The sequence below is a fragment of the Haliaeetus leucocephalus genome, unplaced genomic scaffold (genome assembly GCF_000737465.1).
Source record: "Haliaeetus leucocephalus isolate CR32 unplaced genomic scaffold, Haliaeetus_leucocephalus-4.0 Scaffold752, whole genome shotgun sequence".
Classification (NCBI taxonomy): domain Eukaryota; kingdom Metazoa; phylum Chordata; class Aves; order Accipitriformes; family Accipitridae; genus Haliaeetus; species Haliaeetus leucocephalus.
In genome coordinates this window covers 891,170-911,072 of record NW_010973188.1, presented here as the reverse complement: position 1 = coordinate 911,072, position 19,903 = coordinate 891,170, and the positions used below count along the sequence as shown (strand labels likewise).

Sequence of the window (19,903 nt, the reverse complement as noted above, 5' to 3'; positions counted from 1 at the left end):
AGGACTTACAGGTCCCACCTCTTTACAGGAAATTTTTTTATTATTATTTTTTTCCCCTGATGAGAGCTACCTAGATGTTGCATAATTTCTACTAGATAAAATGGTGAGTAGTGCACATATAGCTGAAAGCTGTAGATATAGAAGGATGTGCTGGTTCCTAATACGGCCTCACATTTTCCTCACATCTGTGCTAGTGAGAGGGTCTCTTGCTCACCAGCAATTGTTTTGGGTTCTTTGTTTCTTTAATTGCCAATCCTTTTGGCTTTGAGTCCCAAGGAAGCCTAAGAATTTCAAAACAATATTTAAGAATTTTTCTTTTAAATATTGTAGTGTATTTTGTTATGGCAGATGATATTCTCAAACAGTAAACACATGAGAAGTCTAAGTAGCAGCTACAGAAAGATGGTAGTTGAAACCTCAAATACAACAGAAAAGTTACAGTGTAAAGGTAGCACAGTCTCATCAGCTGAACGCTTCAGAGTTGTGGACAGTGTTGCAAATGAAGACATACTGCCATAGTTGCCTGTAAACTCAAAATACCAGGAATTAGTCTTATGCCAGTATTCTGAAGGCCTAGAATATCTCCAATAATAGAGACCAGAAGACTGCAAGAACTATATTAATAAATTAAACATATTTTTCACATGACCGTAACCAACAGCTAGTCCTTACTAAACCAGGAGTACAGCACCACTTGTAGTATTCACCTAAATAAACCTGAGCTAACTTGTGTTCAGTAAAAGTTTTAATTGGTACGATATTACCTATTTGTTAACCAGTATATGCTTTCATACTGGTTGAGTGGGAAGTATTCACCAAAAGTTAGATAAAAAGTTAAAGATGGATTCATTATGATATTTAAAACTTAAGTACTCGGAATATATGACATCCGTTAAATTCCCTGGCTCTCTGTCCTCGCCCATTAGAGTTCTGGAAGCACAAACAGTGAAAATGAGATCACAACATAAAACACTCTGCAAGAACAAATGTATTTTTGAGACTGTTGCAGGTCCATGATCGAGATCATTTCAGATTTCCATCTGAACTGAACAGTTCTTTTGTCACCTTATTCACTACTGTTTAATCATAAGGAGATGTGGAAATGCTTTTTTAGATTTCTGCAAAGTCCTGTTCTCTTAATCTGATAGACTGAAGTGCTTCAGAGCCTTTCCACGTCTTCGTGTCTTTCATGCAAGAAAAAAAAAGGTCAGGCAATATCAGTTCAGGGAATTCCAATTGTGTTATAGAATCAGAGAATCATAGAATAATTTGGGTTGGATGGGACCTTTAAAAGTCATCTAGTCCGACCCCCCTGCAATGAGCGGGCACATCTTCAACTAGAATGTTGCCTGCTATCTGTGAGATATCTTCATTTGAGGCAATCCCCCCCCCCCCCAAACATCATCAGATGATATTTATTCATTTGACCGTAGTATAGTCTGCTTTATTTGTGTTTTTCTATTATGGACATACATAATACTAGTATATGGCCTTTACTGCACACTTTCTAGACATTACTGTAATAATACAAGGTTCTCTAGCTAATGCATCCTTAGTTATGGAAGGTTCTCTATATTGTATCCCAGTAACTTCTCAAGTCCTACCAAATGTTGTGACACCAGTGCTAGAATATAGATGTACACCACTTTGGAAAAAAAGAAAAAAAGACATCTCTTTATAGCAGGTGGCGTTTTTTACGATGTGCAAATGCACACATACATCTCTCATACATCTTTGTGTTCCTATGTCTAGAACGGTCATCATCAACTTCCAGTTCACTGGAATGGTGAAAATAGGGCATCCCTGCCTTTCTTTTGCCCTCAGTTAAAAGCACAAGGATACTCAAAACAGCATTCCAGTAGAGCTACTCGTAACAATTTCTGAACTAAATGCCTTGGTGTTGTACACATTTTACAGAGGGAGGGATATGCGAACATCAGATTTGAAAGAACGAAACAGAATTAGTGAATGTGAAGTCATATCTGGGGTTTTTTCCTACCTCTGGCCAGAGTATATAATGTGATTAAAACTGCTATGCTGTGTTACAGGTAGATAATTTTCAAAAACTGACCCTGATTCATCTGGAAATGTGACAAATTGATTAAAGATCTTCCTCAAAAAAGTGGTTCCCCACAAAAGAAGCAAAAAACCTCCTTCACTGAATCTTTTTTTTTTTAATATCTATCAGTTCACCATAAATATTTCAATTATATTTTGTCACCAACTGTTATTTATTTCTTTTTAAATGAGTGAAAACAAAATTGCCAAAATTAATTTACAACCTGTAATGAAATCCACACATCACTGTTTAGAACTGATTAAATAATGTCCCATTTTAATATCAGGCTTCTGATTCACCAGCCTTCTAAACTTATGCTACAAAAACTGATTGAATTTAAATTCATAAGCAGAAGTGCATCGAGATAATAGTCAAAATAGAGCTTTCATGCAATTTGAGAGTTGAATAACATCAAAATTAATATGTGGAGGTTGAATGTTACACAAATGCATTTATTGCAGATAAATTAACTGTAGTTGAAAAGTTTTAGAGTCTTGTTACCACGTCTTTACACTTACTTTAGATTATGTTATTAACAAATAAATCTTAAAAAAGATATATTCCTTAGATTTCAGCGGTTACTTTTCCACTCACATTCTTTTGGATCTGATGGCAGGATTGCTTATCACTGGCGTTTTGCTGGGAGAGGACAGGAATTACTTCTTTTTGCCACTAGGTAGCACTGATACTTTACTTAGAATATTGACTCTGGTTATGTTATTTTCATTGTGAAGTGTAGGATGTGGAAATAACTTTTGGACTAACTTTTCCTATTTGCTTTAACTGTGCCAATATCATACCAAGTCAAATGATAATACATATTCAGGAACAGACCAAAAGTCAATAAAATAAATTTAAAAAAAAAAATTACATGCAAGACCAAATTTGATTCTAATATAGACAGTTGGTTTTAGCATTATGAATAACTTATTCTAAATTGTATATGGTAATGGTTGATATTCTTATTTAGGGAGGCTGGGTGTTACTTCAGAATTGTCATCTTGGACTGGATTTCATGGATGAACTACTGGAGACTCTTCTTACTGCTGAGATACAGGATGAGACGTTTCGAGTTTGGATAACTACTGAACCACATCCTAAATTCCCAATTACGCTGCTACAGGTTTGTTCAACTGTTTAATTCAGGTACCTCATGCCATCAAAATTATTCAAAATAAGTGTCTAAAGGGAAATTAAATAAATGGGGAAAAATATCCAAAACCCCAGAAAAAATGAACTTACCTTACAAAGCAAATACCACTTTAAACAGAAAGGTTACTTACCAGTAACTGAAAGTTCTCAAAAATGCCTTATGTATGTGTGAGTTCACACTAATTCTGTACACAGAAACACTTGAATCAAAACTATCAGGCTTTCTCTGTATCCCTTTTTGCCCAGCCAGATGCCTTGTGAACAGAGTAATGCCCGCAACTGCTCTTAGACTCTTCCAGATTTCCCTATCTGAAATAAAGGATAAAGGGGACAGAACACACAGGGGCAGCATATCTCAAAGAACATCATCTACCAAGAAGTAACCTGTTTTTCTTTGGATAAACTATAAATGGTTGTTCTGTAGATCTCAAGGAGACATTTTTCATCAGTACAAGGAAAATTGCCTAAGCTCTTACAAAATACATTTAAGTCACTTATGATGGTTCCTAGCACTCTCACAGTGGGTCATAATGTTAGTTAATATCTAGTGTAATAGGTGTTTGTTGACACTTCTGTGTTCATAGACCCCTTTCCTCTTAAAAACTGTGGGAGTCTCCTTAGTGGTTCTCATTATCTCTAAATAAAAATAGATATATAGGATGTAAAGTGGGGGAAGGCTTCCTTTCTCAAATCAATCTAGGAGACAACCTTCAGTAGGAAGGGTATGTCACCATAGAAAAACACTGTGTATGGAAAGCTAGCTCTACGGACCTACATTCTCTTGTATTCTCTCAACAGAAGATGAAGTCATTCTGCATCTTCAAGGGGTTTATGAATAGTGAGGTGTATAAACATATAGTTTTGCTAAAAGTGAGAATAGAGAACTGAGAGGGTTGCTAAATAAATCTTCACTGCATTTATCTCAAATGTTTCACATGTGATTTCCCAGTCCATAGTGTCACATTACCTGTTAAAATATTAACATATTCAGGGATTCCAGAAAATGAATAACTGACAAACCAAAGGTCAGCTCCTTCTCAGAAGAAAAGAGAGAATAATTTGCTTCTTTTTTTTATGCAGAAAATTCATCAATAACTGATCAAGATATCCTCTGAAATGTGGAAAGACTGGTTAGCAAGTGTTCCCATTCAGTCCAACACTCTAGTGTGTTCATGTGCAGATAGGTCCTTGCAGAAAACTGGAGCTCATCTCTGAGACAGCTTGCCTGGGCCCTGCAGCCAGAAATAAATTTCTGAGACTGAAGTTGAAAAGTCATTCCTTAAAAATAATTGAAGTTCTTTACCACAAATACGGAGATAGTAAAACTGCCAGGTGAAGTACATATTCATGAGTGTCTTCCATTAAGCGTCTTTCAGAAGTAGAAACAGTTCAGAGTCATGCTTGCATTCAGCCCATGGGCAGCCTGGCATTTACTGTTTTTTCAATACATGCTACCATGTTACCCAAGCCAGCCAGACAAGTACTTACTGTTGGAGCAGAAAAATACTTAGGTTTTATTTGGGTTCCTCCAGCACTTGAAAGTGTTTCAAGGAACAGAGATTCTGGTAAGGCCAGTCTGTGTCTAAACTAATAATAGATTCAAGTGTGGCCCATGAACATTACCCAGCACTAAAATGCAATAGTCCATAGGAGTAAGTAGTTACGACATTCTCTGACGTGAAAACCTGTGCTAACTAGCACTCTTCAAAATAATTTTCAGGTATGGTTTGACAATTAAAATTTGGTAGCAACTATTCCCATTAGGCAGTTTGCATGAAATTAAGGGGCTGTATTCTAAGGGGCTGTGGCAGTTTACTACTAGAAATGCAGATTCCATGCCTGCTGACCAGAGCACCCAGGAACATACTCAGGTGAATCTAATTTACTGCTGAAGACATAGCCACAGAGTTCAGAGTAGCTACTGTGAACACAAAGATCTGATCTGAGGAGAGGTGAGATTTCTTTGTATTTACTGTGAAGTCCTGGGACCAGAAATACAACAGAGTTCTTGTCATCTACTCTGGAGAGTTCTCTTCCATCATTCAGTCATTGAATTAGGGATTGAGAACCATATGATGCCTTCTGAAAAGCATGAAGACTGCTTCCACGTTGTAGATGAAAATTCTTAGATCCATGGACAAGTGTCAGTGATAGTTCTGACCAACATAAACCGAAGGTCTACGTTCAAAATCTTTTGTGGCCCAATCTAGTATACACTCCTTTTATGCAGTTGTTTATAGTAAAACTACATATCAACTTTGTATCTACAATGCTTCAGCTATTTACATTTTATTTATAACTAATAGTTGTGATGTTTTCGCATGTTGCTGTTTTTTGTTTCAGTAAACAAATCCAATTCCTTTATCTTTTTCATATGACAGATTGCTATAAAGTTCACAAATGAACCTCCCCAAGGTATACGTGCTGGATTGAAAAGAACATTTTCTGGAATTAATCAGGATCTGTTAGATGTTAGCAATATGCCTATGTGGAAACCTTTGCTTTACACTGTAGCTTTCCTGCATTCTACTGTTCAGGTATTTCTTATAAGGTTTGCAAATAGTGTTATAATATATGGAGTCACTTTAACAGAGGTTCCTGAAAATACACATTCTGATATTGACTGTAGCATCATGTTGCAGGGCTGAAGCTTTAATTTCTATAATCTGTATTTCAAGGTTCCTTATTGTCTTCATTGTTTTATAAATTTTACACAATTTTCATACTATGGGCATCTAGAATGAGTTTTTTTCTCATCTAACCTTAGGTGTCCAAAAGTTAGTTGCCTGGTGTAAGCGAAAAAGCTCTCACTGTAGTTATTAGTAATAGATAAGCACCGTGAAAAAGAAAATCAGCTTATTTGTCTTAGTCGTCTGTCTATAAAAGAGTGAATCATTGTCTAGAGTTGTATCACTCTTTCTGTCCATTGATTTTAAAGGCAACCCAGATGCCTAGCTTAGAGTAGCTGTCTGCTTTCCAGATGGCTAAAATTAAATAAAATCTATCATTTAGCACCTTGTTTTTATCTATTTTATCTGTGTCAATGTGTTTTCTACATTAATTCCAATGCCAGTACAATGATATCTATACTTTGTACTTTAAAGGTATATCTTTTGAGATCACAATAAATACCAACATTTTGAACTCTCTGAATACACCTTCTTGTCATCAAGGATCTCAAAATAGTTAAAACACTACTTAAGCCTTGGGTTCTGTTGAGCTGCTTTTATTTGCAGTGTAGCAAAGATGGAGAGAGAAGGACAGTTTGTTGGAGGTCCCTATTTAGATACAGTATTCTGCATTATTTTCCTCCTTCTACCTTTTTATAAACAGCGAGAAAGTTGTTCCGTGTACTGCCTCAGGATTACACTGTTCATGTGGAACTAGAAGATCTGAGCTTATTCAACCATCAGTACTTTTAAAAACTATTAAAGCTATTCATCTGTTCAGAAAATTTATTTATGGATTGTTAATCAGCAAGCAATATATACATTGCCCTGCCTTTAAACTGACCAATTCCTAATATCCTTTGGTGACAAGATCACTGTGATAAATGTAGCTTAAGAAGTAATTCAGAGAATTTGGTAGAAAACCATTGTACTTTTCTACCAGGGTGTTATTGGTTAATGCTGTCTCATCTGCTTATAAACAATACTTCATTTTGAAAAAATAAAAGGTTTATTTTCAATTCCAGTTCTTTTTAAATATTGTAGCTAAGGTACCTAAATGTTACTTACCTAGTTGTCAAAGAGTGTCAGTCATTGTTGACCTGGCGATTTAAACTCTAATAAACATGTTATGACTTAGTTAATTTTAGAATGTCAATATTACACTGTTTATTCATTTAATGAATGTCAGCGTATTCAGCAATTTAATTCTTAACTTCTTGGATTAATTTGTTATACGTTCTGAAAAAAATCATTAAGCAATGTAGCTGTAGTGGCTGAAATAAAATTGTGAGAAATCTAATAGTGTTGAATATTTAAAATATTTGGGCTGCAGATTATATTCTCTTTTGTAGTCAACTGTTTTTCTGTTACTGCAAGTGTTACCATTTTATTTTCAAATATGTATGCAATAATAAATTTGAATAATTTTATTATTTATAAGGTGGCAGCCTTATAGTAAAGTTGTAAATTTTGAAAAAGGTATATTGAAACAATACAGTGAAACAATAAGACAAAAGGGGCAACTGGAAGCCTTTGGATAACTAAGCATTAATACAGGAAGTTGAAAAAGTGAAACTATCATTAGTAGACAGTATATGTAGAAAAAAAAGAATGAAAAACTGCAGAACTCAGAATTGTTGAGTGTGCTGAGAATGCAGAAATTTGGCAATCCTTTAAATTAATTAATATAAAAATCTAATCACACAGACATGAGACATTTCAAACCTATGACTGATCCATTGATTAGTAAAGGTAGCAATAAATTATTCTGTTGCTTTTTCTATAAATATTTATCCCTCATGGTGTAACTTAACAATAAACTTTGTTTATTACTGATGTGTACAAAGGCATGTAGCAGTTTCCTAGGCTAGCTTTCTTCTTCAGTTCAATTCTTTACTCCATTATTACTATTATTATTGAACTTTAATAATGAAACAAAATTATATGTCTTTGCATAAACATATTTGGTTTTAATTGTATTCCTAAGGAACGACGCAAGTTTGGGCCTTTGGGTTGGAATATTCCCTATGAATTTAACTCAGCAGACTTTACAGCCAGTGTTCAGTTTATGCAAAATCACCTAGATGAATGTGACATCAAGAAGGTGAATACTAAAAGTTGCATACAGTATATTTAATTGCTTTGTACAACATCTGTTTTTTCTTCATGTTACTATTTATAATAGTTTATTCATTGCTATTCTTTCAGTGCAGCTTCTAATGATCAAAGTTCCAGATTCTCTGTAAGACAGTCAAGCTGAAATATTTTGTGTGCTATCATCCATGTAAAAATATGTAATAGTTAAGAACTTCAGAATTTCATCTTGGTTTCTTTCAATACCTTATCTAAAATATTAACAATATCTGTTTTGGAAAGGGAGCTAAAATATTTACAGAGTTTGGCAGAGCCAATCAAACTTCTCTATGGCTGCCATTTGGTCTTCTACTATTTATCAGGGAATAATGTAATAGAATAGCTATTCCTTGCAAAGCAGCACTTTGCCAATAGAAAGATAAGAAACTGGGGGAAGAGCAAACAAAAGAAGAAAGAGGAGAGGCAGCAGCAGGTGAGAGTGATTTCAGGTCAACCAAGAAATAATGAGATACATTTCTAATAGCAGGATCAAGCTCAACTCTACTATAAAATTATAGGGCTGAGCTCAGAAAATACTTTAGAAACAAAGTATTATTTTTTGCTTCCAACAATGATCTTTTCAGCTTACATTGCAGAGCCTTATGAACTTCAGATGATACTGAAATTACAGGCTGGATACCTTCTTCTTACATGTTGTAACTACAGTCTCATTTACTTTACTTGCATCCAGGGGATATCATGGAACACAGTACGCTACATGATTGGAGAAGTACAATATGGAGGCCGAGTCACAGATGACTTTGATAAGCGTCTTCTTAATTGCTTTGCAAGGGTAGGAGATCTTGAAAACACAGTTATTTATCATTTTTATTCGCAGCTGCAATACAGGTATCAGAAGACCTTCTTTCTGCTGAATATGCACTTCTCCACCAGTTCATAAGACTCTTCAGAGTAAAATTAATTTTTCAAGACATCTTTCTTCGGCAGTGAGGTTCTTCCCCTTGGTTTCTCTCTAGTGAGGAGCAAAAATTATTAAAAAGACTTAGCTGGAACTCAAACTTAGAACACATAACTCTTAATGATTTACTCGTATATTCAAGTAACATTAGATATAGTAGCTAAAATAAGAACCCTAATGCTCCAAGAATAAAAATGAGATTAAAAAACTCTAAGTAACAAAGTAATTGTGGTTTTTTCCCCTCTGGATTTTTCACAGGTGTGGTTTAATGAAAAGATGTTTGACAGCACTTTCTGTTTTTACACTGGGTATAAAATTCCAGTGTGCAAAACTGTGGAACAGTATTTTGAATACATCCAGTCACTCCCTGCCGTGGACAGCCCAAAGGTCTTTGGTCTCCATCCTAATGCTGATATTATGTAAGTAGGTCTCCACATATTGAAAACAGAGACTCTTTCTTTTAGTATTGGCAACACATCCCTATGAAATGCTTAGGTAAAGTATATTTTCCACAGGAAACCTAGGATTCATGTGAATTTCACTATTGAAGTGGAACACCTGATGTGCATGGTTATGAATGCAGTATCTACAGCTACATTTTACATATTCTTTTAAAGCAGTTGGAATTCTTATTACTTACTCTTTGTGGTTTTAGAATTATTTTTTTTTAAATTTGAAAGCATTATAAAACTTTTATATGAACATGATACAAGTTCTACACAGTTCAACTAGAGAAAGTTTCTAATGTTTGCATTCTGTTCCAAGTAGTACATTATTTTTCTGTGCACACTCATTAAATGATTCTCTCGATTGTCATTTGGTTTACAAGCATGCCTTTGGATGTAACTACAATCTTTTGTTGTCATCAGTCCTGCCATTTCTATTATTTAAAAGAGGCTTTTTAACTGCACCATGTACTAACTCCATTTAAAATTTTATCTTTGACTTAATTCACTTTTTCATTCCAAATAATGTGTGTAACAGCTTGGCTTTTATTTTCTTCAAATGTTATATGCCCTGTGAAAGGATATGAGTCATCATCTTTTTTTTTTCAATGAAGTTCTTAATAATTCTGCCATAAATTATTGCATTTTCATTATGTCCATATTCATTGTTTCTTAACAGCTTTTTGTATTTTTTAAACAAAACAGATGTTATTCAAATGCCCAACTGCTGTGGAAACCTAATATCTTCTAACATTTTTGGACAAAACAATAATTTCCCACAATTTTTCAGTCTCAAATTTGAGAGGCTGATGCCATATCAAAAGCCCAGTTTTCTAAGCATGCTGTGAGAACAGTACAGTTTTATTGTCAACTCTGCCTAGCACCTACCATTGTAAATATATACTTCTGAAGAAAAGAACCTAAGAGTAGATTCTGTTTCAAGTCATTTTCTGATACTTGCAAGACATCCCTTCCAGAACTGATTAAAGAAAAGCCAAGATTTAACAGAGAACTAAACAAAGTCCTGAGGAAAGACACACTTTGGATCCAAAATTAGGCTTGCAGGAGGGCTAATTTAGAGGAGGGAACTTGAGACTAACCATGTTGGGGGAGCTTTAGTGAGTAGGAACAGCTGTTTAATTTCTCTGTAGTACTGAGTTTTTCTTCCACTTAGTACACCAGCATATTCCTGCTACTTTAGTCCTTCTTCTGAAGATTTTCCTTTGTAAGTATTTCTTTAGAGTTAGGGGAAAATGTTCAACAGTTTCATGCTTTTTTCCATGACTTATCACAGTCTGTTATAGGCAACTATGCACATGTATTGTCTGTCTGAATTTCATCTTTGACACAGACCAAATAGATTAGCATCTCATACATTATAAAATGTTCCATTCAAATTCTCCTTAAAATATCCTATCAAGTCATCTCAGAGTATGCAGAAGGCTGACTGCTAGAATTGGAATCCTGAGACAGCCAGGACCTCTCCATGTTACTATTACTGAGAACAAGAAAAACCTTATCTCTCACTAATTTAGTGGGACAGTTTTCCAGTTCAGCCAAAAGCTCAATCCGTTGGTTCCAACTGAATGTCAATACTTTCATCCACTTGGGATTAACACCTGAAGTCATTGTGATTGATTTTAACTTGCTCTGTGAATCTTAGGCTCAGCAAAGGCAACATAGTTAACAAGTACCTGAGTAGGCAAGGAATATTCTCACAATCTTCTGTCACAACCTGTTCTCCAATTGGTTTCATACTGAAGCCTTAAATCTAACTAAATTTTTGTAAAGCTGCTTCAAACTGTTATTAACCAACTGAAGATAGAGCAGAATCTTCCATTGTCCCTTGGTGAATGTAAGGTTTTAAATACCATGTTGCAATAGATATTGCTGTTTCCTACACAAAGCCAAGGTAATGTTTCTCTCAAACTGCATTTATTTTTAGTTTTAGTTTCCAGTACAGAAAATTCCTGATGGCGATCAAACTATGATAGGTTGTTGAATCCAAACTCTGTGTAAGAAAATATTCTTAATAATACTTTTCTGAGCAAATCAAAATCCATAGAAAATTCCTTCTTTTTTTCTTCTTATTACACAATTTGCTTTGCAATATTGCTTCAGGAAAAACCATATAAACAGATGTAAAGTGCTTTATCTTACATACACACTTTTAGGCAACATTGACACTGTAAATGAGATTCATTTAATGTTGCTTTAGCTTCTTTTACGGTTATCCAAGACTTCCTTTACTGTGATAGAGAAAAATAGATCCTTGTAAAGTGCAATTCCTCTGATCACAAAGCAGGCATCTAAAATACATGAGCTGAATCATGCTTCTTTGCATTACCTATAAGGGCAATCTAGACAAACAGCTGTTATGTAGGCATCTACACTTAGATGTCTAAATGTGATCAGGGACACTCCATTGTGTATATCTGATTTCCTTCCCAGGAACATGGTACTTCCTCTACAAATCTGTGCAATCTTTTTTTCATTATTGTTTGCATCTGTACTTCAACATTTTATTTGCGATGTAAAGGAAAGTCAGGTTTTGCAAAGCCTAGAAAAATTTTGTTTCAGGGTGTCTTTTACATGCCCTGTGTCCAACTGTTACATGAATGAAATTTCTTGTTTCTATTTTCTCCTCACTTCCACACTGGAATATTATTTTTAATTATGTATACATCGAGATGCATCTTTTTTCTATTTTTATTTACAACAAAAGCTGTTTTGTTCAAACTGCTATTGCTATTCATGTTTATTTCTTTATACAAGATTCAGATGATAATTTCTCCTCTCCAGAAGATTCCTAGCTTGTGTCATTGAAGAAGGGAATATTACTTACCTTTTATTCTGCTCCTTTGAGGTTATTTTTCAAAAACTGTTCTCTGCTTTTCCCCAAAGTTTGCATATTGCCTTCTTTTTTGAATTGTTTCTATTTTTGTTTAGATTTGGAGAAAGACCATTCATTTTGATAATTCTGTAATATTTTATAATTTAACTGATGTAATAATCATGGGACCTATTCCTTCCACATAGAATAGTCTGACAACAGCATTGGAAAAACAGTACTTGCAGTGTGAAGAAGAAGGTTCACTTCTCTCTTATCACTAATTGTTAGATCAGTGAGACCCGGAGTACGGGTTACAACCATGAGTATGTCATCCAAATGAGGAATGAAGCCATGAGTCCAAGAGAAATTTGATTTTATCCAACTTTTCTGCTCATATGTGGTCTTGAATAAATCTGTCATTCTTTAAATGGGGTCATAAATGGAAAAAAGCTTGAGAGTTTTGAATTTAAAGTCAAGGGTTATTAAAAACAATGAAAAGTCCCACCATTCTTAGATTCAGAAGCAGAAATTATATCCTCTGAGAAGCAAACTGCCAGTAGGATTTCTTCTATTTTTTCTGATTTATAGTCTTTATAATTGCATCCACAAACAGTTTATGTTGAAATGCTGCAGTATCCAGCTTCTGTAGTCTTGCAATACCATCTCCAAAGCTTAGATGCTTTAGGAGTTTATGTGTTCTAGCCTGTGGCACAATCCTTGGTTTCATGTCTTATGTAGTTATGTATGACAAAGTAATAGAAGGAGATGGGTGTTGTATGAAGGTTGAAAAGTAAAAAGTACATGCAAAATCATGCTTTGAGTCAGTATAAGTTTATGTGTCAGACTCATGCTGTATATTCCTTTTGTAGCTGATTCCATAAGGTAAAAGTAGGCAAAGCCAGCACTGCAGTACCAACACATACACTGTTATGTTTTCTTTCTTACTGCCTCTCATAGCTCTATGCCACTAGATAGCATTGTAACAAAAGTACTCCTATAATTCTGCTTGTGTTGAAGGACTGACGTGGTCTACTATCTTCTACCATCAAATGCCACATGAATTTAATTCACTCTTTTATATTGACTCAGAACATAAATTTACGTTAGTACTGCCCATGCTGTACTATGGAATAGAAGGTTTTAATCTCCAACGTTGTAAATCTAGCAGCTTTTATCATTAATGCTGAAATACCTCAAAGCAGAATGAATTTACTTATCAATAAAGGGGCAGCTTGCAGAGTTATGCTTCTACCTTTTCGTTCTTCTGCATTCCACTTTTAAGAAGTAACTAACTGAGGGAAATCTTCTTCCTTGTTACAAAACTTTCGTTGCTTCTTCCCAGCAAATAGCTGTTTAGAAGTCCTTATCAGGCATATGCCATTTTCTTCCCTTTCCTCAGAATACCTAGAAATCGTATGATAGGTTTTTCTGCCATCTCACATTCTCAGCTTGCAGAACTCCTTCTAAGCCCTGAATTAGAAAAACAGCAAGTGTAGAGGTAACAGGTGTGTAGAGGGAATTTCATATTCTTTACAACCATGGAAAACCAAATGTTGTTCACAATCAGTGTGTTCAGCTTGGTGCAGGATGCAAAGGAAAACAATTTCTGTTGGGAGTTTTGATTTAACCTGATGACACAGCATGTTTTTTCTCAACTTTCAAGATGTGTGTTCTACAAAGTATCATTTAACTATTAAAAAATCCTGTGTAATTTATAACATATTTCTTATCCTCTCAGATACCAAAGTAATACAGCAGCTGATGTTCTAGATACTATTACCAATATTCAGCCTAAAGAAAGTGATGCAGGACCTGGAGAAACTCGTGAAGCAATTGTTTATCGTTTAGCTGAAGACATGCTAGAGAAACTTCCTCCAGATTACATACCTCATGAGGCAAGCTAATCTTATTTGTTTTCTTACTGTTCTCTCTGTTGAGTTTTCACATAAGACATTCCAAAAAAGAAACCCTGAACTGTAAAGAAAGTTCATATAGCTTGTAGCAGATTTAAGCAAGAACCAACATCTTTATCGCTATCAGTGTGAATCAATATGAGGCTTTTTTATTTAAAATAAAGACATCTAACAATTGATCATGGAGATATGTCATGGAGACTATGCTTGGATTTCCAAAGCTGCATGTGAAAACACGGAAAAACATTAGCCTTGACATTTTGTGACAGCAGTCTCCTGTGCCTTCTGAGTGAAGTCCTATTCTAGCAAAATCATGAGTAATTGGGTAGCATCAGACAAAAAATAAAAGTAAAAATAAAAACTGCAACAGTTTTAAGGGGGTAAATGTTAGTTAAATAATGTGAAGTACAAGTCTGCTATTCACTTTTCTGAACACAAGTTAAGATATCATATATGACAACATTTCAACAATTCAGATTTAACTAAATTCCTTCTGTGTTCCTATATTTTAGGTAAAAGCTCGTTTAATTAAAATAGGACTACTTAATTCTATGAATATTTTTCTTCGGCAAGAAATTGACCGAATGCAAAAAGTGATCACAATACTTCGCAACAGTTTGAATGATCTTAAATTAGCTATAGAAGGAACTATTGTTATGAGTGAGGCAAGTAAAGCATATTTACTATGTATGGAATACTATATTTTAAAATATTACCTTGATTGCTTTAGTTCATGTATTGTAATTTCATTCCTTCAGAATCTGAGAGATGCACTTGATAATATGTATGATGCTCGAATTCCTCAAGAATGGAAAAGAGTATCTTGGGATTCTTCAACACTTGGCTTCTGGTTTACTGAACTTTTGGAAAGAAATACTCAATTCTCTACTTGGATATATGAAGGAAGACCAAATGTGTTTTGGATAACCGGATTCTTTAATCCACAAGGTAAGGGTACTGAAAAGACTTGAGTAATAATGTATTTAATCATAATTTAATGGTTTTTACTACATATCTAATTTAATATTACACCTAGAAAAGATGTTTTAGAATTCAAGATGATAAATGGCTTCAAAAAAGAGATTAAAGTCATGTAAAACAGGTCCAATGGTAGTAATAAACATGACTGTCCAAACTTAACCTTCAGGTTGAGAGGTCCCTAAACTCCAGATTACCAGAATCCAGAAGAACATAGATGGGAAAGAATTTATGTGTCATTTTGCCTGTTGTAATATTATTTCATTAAGCATCCGCTTTTGTCTAGTGTGAGAGACAGGATGCTTGTACAGATGGTCTTTTAGTCTGACCCATAAACACAGGTTTTATATTACAAGAAGGAAAACATGTAGTTAACAAAAAAAATGCTTTATCTGGTTGACATATTGTAGTATGATATGATACAGCTTCTAAAGAAAATACACTTAATGGTAATGATACAGCTTTTAAAGAAAATATTCTTTTCCTGTGGTTTCAAACTGTTTAACTCATTCCAAACTATAAAACTGCAAGTATGGAAGAGCTTTAATCTAGAGCAAGGTATTATTTATATGCTGTACAGTAGCAACAGAAAGACTTTTTTTACAGTAAGAGCAATGATTCACTAGAACAACCTCCCAGGGACATGGTAGAGTCCCTGTTGCTGGAGGTTTTCAAGATGCAGTTGGACAGGGTGCTAGATAATCTCATCTAGGCTCCCCTTCCCAGAAAGGTTGGACCAGGTGATCTTTTGAGCTCTCTTCCAACCTGGGGTGTTCTATGATTCTATGAACATGCAACCATATCAGAATTTATCATAGTTACCTATCTTTCACAGAGAATCACCAAACTGTAGTTTTCACAGTGTTTCTCTTTCACAGGTTATTTAATGAACAGTTTGTTCAAATTCATGAAAGATATACTGCAAAGTACAAGTAAACATTATCTATCATTACCTGTTATAGCTCGATATTTTTATCATTCATAGGAAAGAAGAAGAAAAACAAATTGTAACCATCTCCAAGAGTAACAAAACCTGTTACCTTATTAGATGCATGTTCATAGAAGAATCTCATTTAGCCTACACAACTGCCCATACAAAATTCTCATGGGAAACTTCTATGTAATGTAAGCTATGAGGTGGTTTTTTTCATTAGGATTAACTTCTGAAATACTTGAATATTTTATGAGTTATCTTCACTTTGTGATGCTTCTATTCTTACTGGTCTTTCTGTGACCAGGACTGTAAAAAGTACTAATGTCAAAGTCTTTTTTGGAGTTGCTCTTACAAACAGTTGAGGTGCCTGGAGCACATCCAAATTATCATTAAAAGACGGTATTGAGATGCCAGTCAAAACATCATTCCATTTGTATCATAAATGGCACAGCTGGTAAGCGTACTGATCTCTGGTGATTCAAGAGCAGCACTCATGGTGGTGTAGAAGATGATAATGGACCAGATTCTTTTGACCAACAAAAATATTTAGCCTAATAGCAAACAAACCTGAGACACAGATGATCTTGAACTTGATTGCTTCAACCTCTGTGTTCCAAAAAAAATACTCCTGTAGATGGAGAAACAAGTCTGCTAAGCGCGAAAGTTGGGCTACAGCTAGGGGTGAGGTAAGTATGGTTACTGTATTCGTAATACTGCTCACCAGGAAATGCTACGTAAATCAAATCATACAGTAAAATTTAAAAATTGACTGGTGTGAGGCAAATCAGAAATTGGACTATGCTGTGCTGCCATTGCAGGAAAATCTAGACTGATTGCACTGGTGAATCAAGCTCTAAATCTACCAGCATTGGCAAATACATTATAATGTTAAAACGCGAGGAGTGTATTTTATCAGTTTAGTGGAAAAATCTAAAAGTATCACCAATAATTGCATTTAAACCTGTTGTGATTTTTTAGCATTACCAGTGTTTGTCTCCTATAAATTATCATTATTAACGGAGAATGTATGTTAATGGTGGTACAATATTCCATTCAGTAGACATGGTACTTGGAATGAACAGGCTTATGAAAAACCAAATATAATATTATAGAGATAAAATTAATTTTTAGCAAAATTTAGAAGCCTAAATAACACTGTTTTATTTTTATCAGAATATATAGTATTTGAGAAATGAATACATGTTCATTTCAAGTACTACATTAACTGTATTTACATCACCTAAGAATATTTTAGCTGTGACAAATATCTTAGCTTCTAATTGGCTTTGGCCTAATTAGCATGTTAAACCACTTCTTAAATCTAAAAATGCTGTCTTTTACTGCATGCCTATGTACTTTCGTTATTTCCCCCGTCTGGTCAGTATTTCATTTGGTGGTTTCTCCTCCTTGTAGATACTTTGACAGCCCACAAAATGCTAGTCTTCTTTTCCTTTATGCCCTATCAAGAAGGAACTGATGCCTTTTCATCTTTAAGTCTTTACAGTAATCACTCTTAAGTATGCAGTCCTCTATTGTTAAATTTTCTGTCTTCGCCTCAATCTCTTTGACAACTCCAAGTAGTTCTTCATCTGGTAGCATAAAATAGCAGCTATTGGGTTTTTGGTGAGTGCATTGTCATCTTCTGAGACACTTACACAGAAGCAACCAGGTATTTGCTACAAGTGTTTCATTTTTGTAGCTTTTCCCTTTGTAACATATCCAAACCTCTTGGCTGCCCAGATGTTTGTCATCTTGTGCTTGTGCTCTTCAGCCCTTTACCTCTCAAACCTTTTTTATTGGAAATCTCTGTAAAGTCTGTTCAAAACAATACTCAAAATATCACCTAACTTGCTCCTTGATTGTGTCATCCTCTACCTTCATTTCTGTCTAGGACTCCATTTTCTTCACTAACAAAACATACATTTTTCATCCTCTGTAGGCACTGCCTTGTCTAGATTCTTCTTTTTTTTTTTTATTATCACATTCAGACACACCTTTTCTGCTTTCCATCAGTGAAATTTATTTTATTTTGCTACTTCTTTCATTAAAAAAAAAAAATTGCCTTTTTCCTACATTGCCTTTACATCAATACCAGCTCACAAAATTGATATCTTGTCTGTCTTCAAATTCCTTCTTGAAACACACCTCTGCCATGGATCCTGTAGTTGATTGCCTAATGATAATTTGTAAGTCAGTATCCTGAGCAAATATTTGTTAACTGAATACATCAGTAGCAAAAAAACCTGTATATTATTTTATGTGCTGTTTAAAAATATTTTTCTCAGTGTAATGCATTCTGTGCCGCTTCTGTCATTTGTTCCTATTTTGGCCCAAAGCAAAGTTTGCTATCATTACTCAGGGGGCTCATTTTCAATAGAACTCTCAATATCTGTCTCTAACATTCAGTGCAGAACCATGCAGATAACTGAGCAAGATGTTTTTTGTCATGTGAGATAGATACTAAATCTCGGGCTTAATTTCTCAAGGATTCCTGACAGCAATGAGACAAGAAGCAACTCGAGCGCATAAAGGCTGGGCTTTAGATACCGTTACAATACATAATGAAGTGCTGAAGCAAAACAAAGAAGAAATCACAGCACCTCCTTCTGTATGTATGACATGCAAAGATATTTCAGTATTTATATTGTGCTAGAGGAAAAAGTTACTATTGTCTTCACCTCACTGTTTTTGCTCAGCATAGAAGATAAAAAGTATGAATATTTTAATTTTTTTTTATTTTGCAGTTACAAAAACATTTTATTAAAAGAACCATTTAATTGTACCACCTCTTGATTTTTGGAATTTATAGCAAACTTTAGATCAAATTTTATAGTGTACAGACTTTATTAAACAACTTCTATTGCCATCCCTTTCAGTAGCATTGTCTTCTGAAAAAGGGTGATATTATAGTTTAAAACTAAATAGTTTGAAAAGATTCAATGTCAGATATTTTTTACTACAAATCATACATTCTTTTTAATGTTTTAAGCTAATTCCTCATTTTACAAAACAGGTGCTTTATTTTGTGTGATGTATCTGTTTACTCTCCACACAGGAAGGAGTATATATCTATGGGTTATACTTGGAAGGTGCAGGCTGGGACAGACGAAATAGCAAACTCATTGAATCTACACCAAAGATTCTTTTTGTCCAGCTGCCTGTGGTGCATATATTTGCTGTTAATACAACCAGTCCTAAGGATCCCAAGCTCTATGTTTGTCCTCTTTACAAGAAGCCCAAGAGAACAGATCTGAACTATATTACTGTGATCTATTTAAGGACACTAGTGTCTCCAGACCACTGGATATTGAGAGGAGTGGCTCTCCTGTGTGACATCAAGTAAATTGCTTTTCATACCATAACAGAAAGAGAATATATGGCATATGTAACCAATCACATGTGTAATTCTTCTACTGCTTTTTATTTGGTGGCCATTGATCATTATATTAGAACTTTCATTTCAGTCTTGGCTTAATGATTTTTTTTTCTCTGCTTCCAGTAAATTCAGTTTGTCATGGCTATTTGGTCATTGTTTTAAAGTAAAATTTTCAAAATAAGTTCACTGATTGTAGTCTTTGATGTTTCTATTATATTACTTTAAAAAAGGAATATTTACTTTAATAATAGAATTAATGTAAAATAAAATGTTGTTAAACCTTAAAAAAAAGAAAAACTTAGCCTTTTCTCATTCTTTTTCTCATATAGAGCTTTTAGCTTGTGTTTCAGTGACATATGATGACAACAGAAGACAATATAGAACATAATAAAATTTAAGTTCTCCTAGATACAAGTTCTGAAATATTCTTGGATTCTGCATGATATATACATTATTTTCTTTGACTCTGCAGGAAAAGTTTAAGACAGAAA

The 19,903-nt window shown here is 34.4% G+C and overlaps 1 protein-coding gene across 1 annotated transcript in view; it reads left to right on the top strand.

The window, feature by feature from the left end:
• DNAH8 (dynein, axonemal, heavy chain 8) overlaps nucleotides 1-19,379 on the top strand; it is a 154,877-nt gene extending 135,498 nt beyond the window's left edge. Inside the window, exons 82-91 of the mRNA XM_010581130.1 lie at nucleotides 3,030-3,182; nucleotides 5,593-5,748; nucleotides 7,868-7,984; nucleotides 8,705-8,806; nucleotides 9,191-9,351; nucleotides 13,950-14,106; nucleotides 14,637-14,789; nucleotides 14,883-15,072; nucleotides 18,523-18,644; nucleotides 19,092-19,379. Of these exons, the coding sequence (XP_010579432.1) occupies nucleotides 3,030-3,182; nucleotides 5,593-5,748; nucleotides 7,868-7,984; nucleotides 8,705-8,806; nucleotides 9,191-9,351; nucleotides 13,950-14,106; nucleotides 14,637-14,789; nucleotides 14,883-15,072; nucleotides 18,523-18,644; nucleotides 19,092-19,379 (1,599 nt within the window). The remainder of the gene's footprint in view (nucleotides 1-3,029; nucleotides 3,183-5,592; nucleotides 5,749-7,867; nucleotides 7,985-8,704; nucleotides 8,807-9,190; nucleotides 9,352-13,949; nucleotides 14,107-14,636; nucleotides 14,790-14,882; nucleotides 15,073-18,522; nucleotides 18,645-19,091) is intronic.
• Nucleotides 19,380-19,903: the final 524 nt, after the last annotated feature.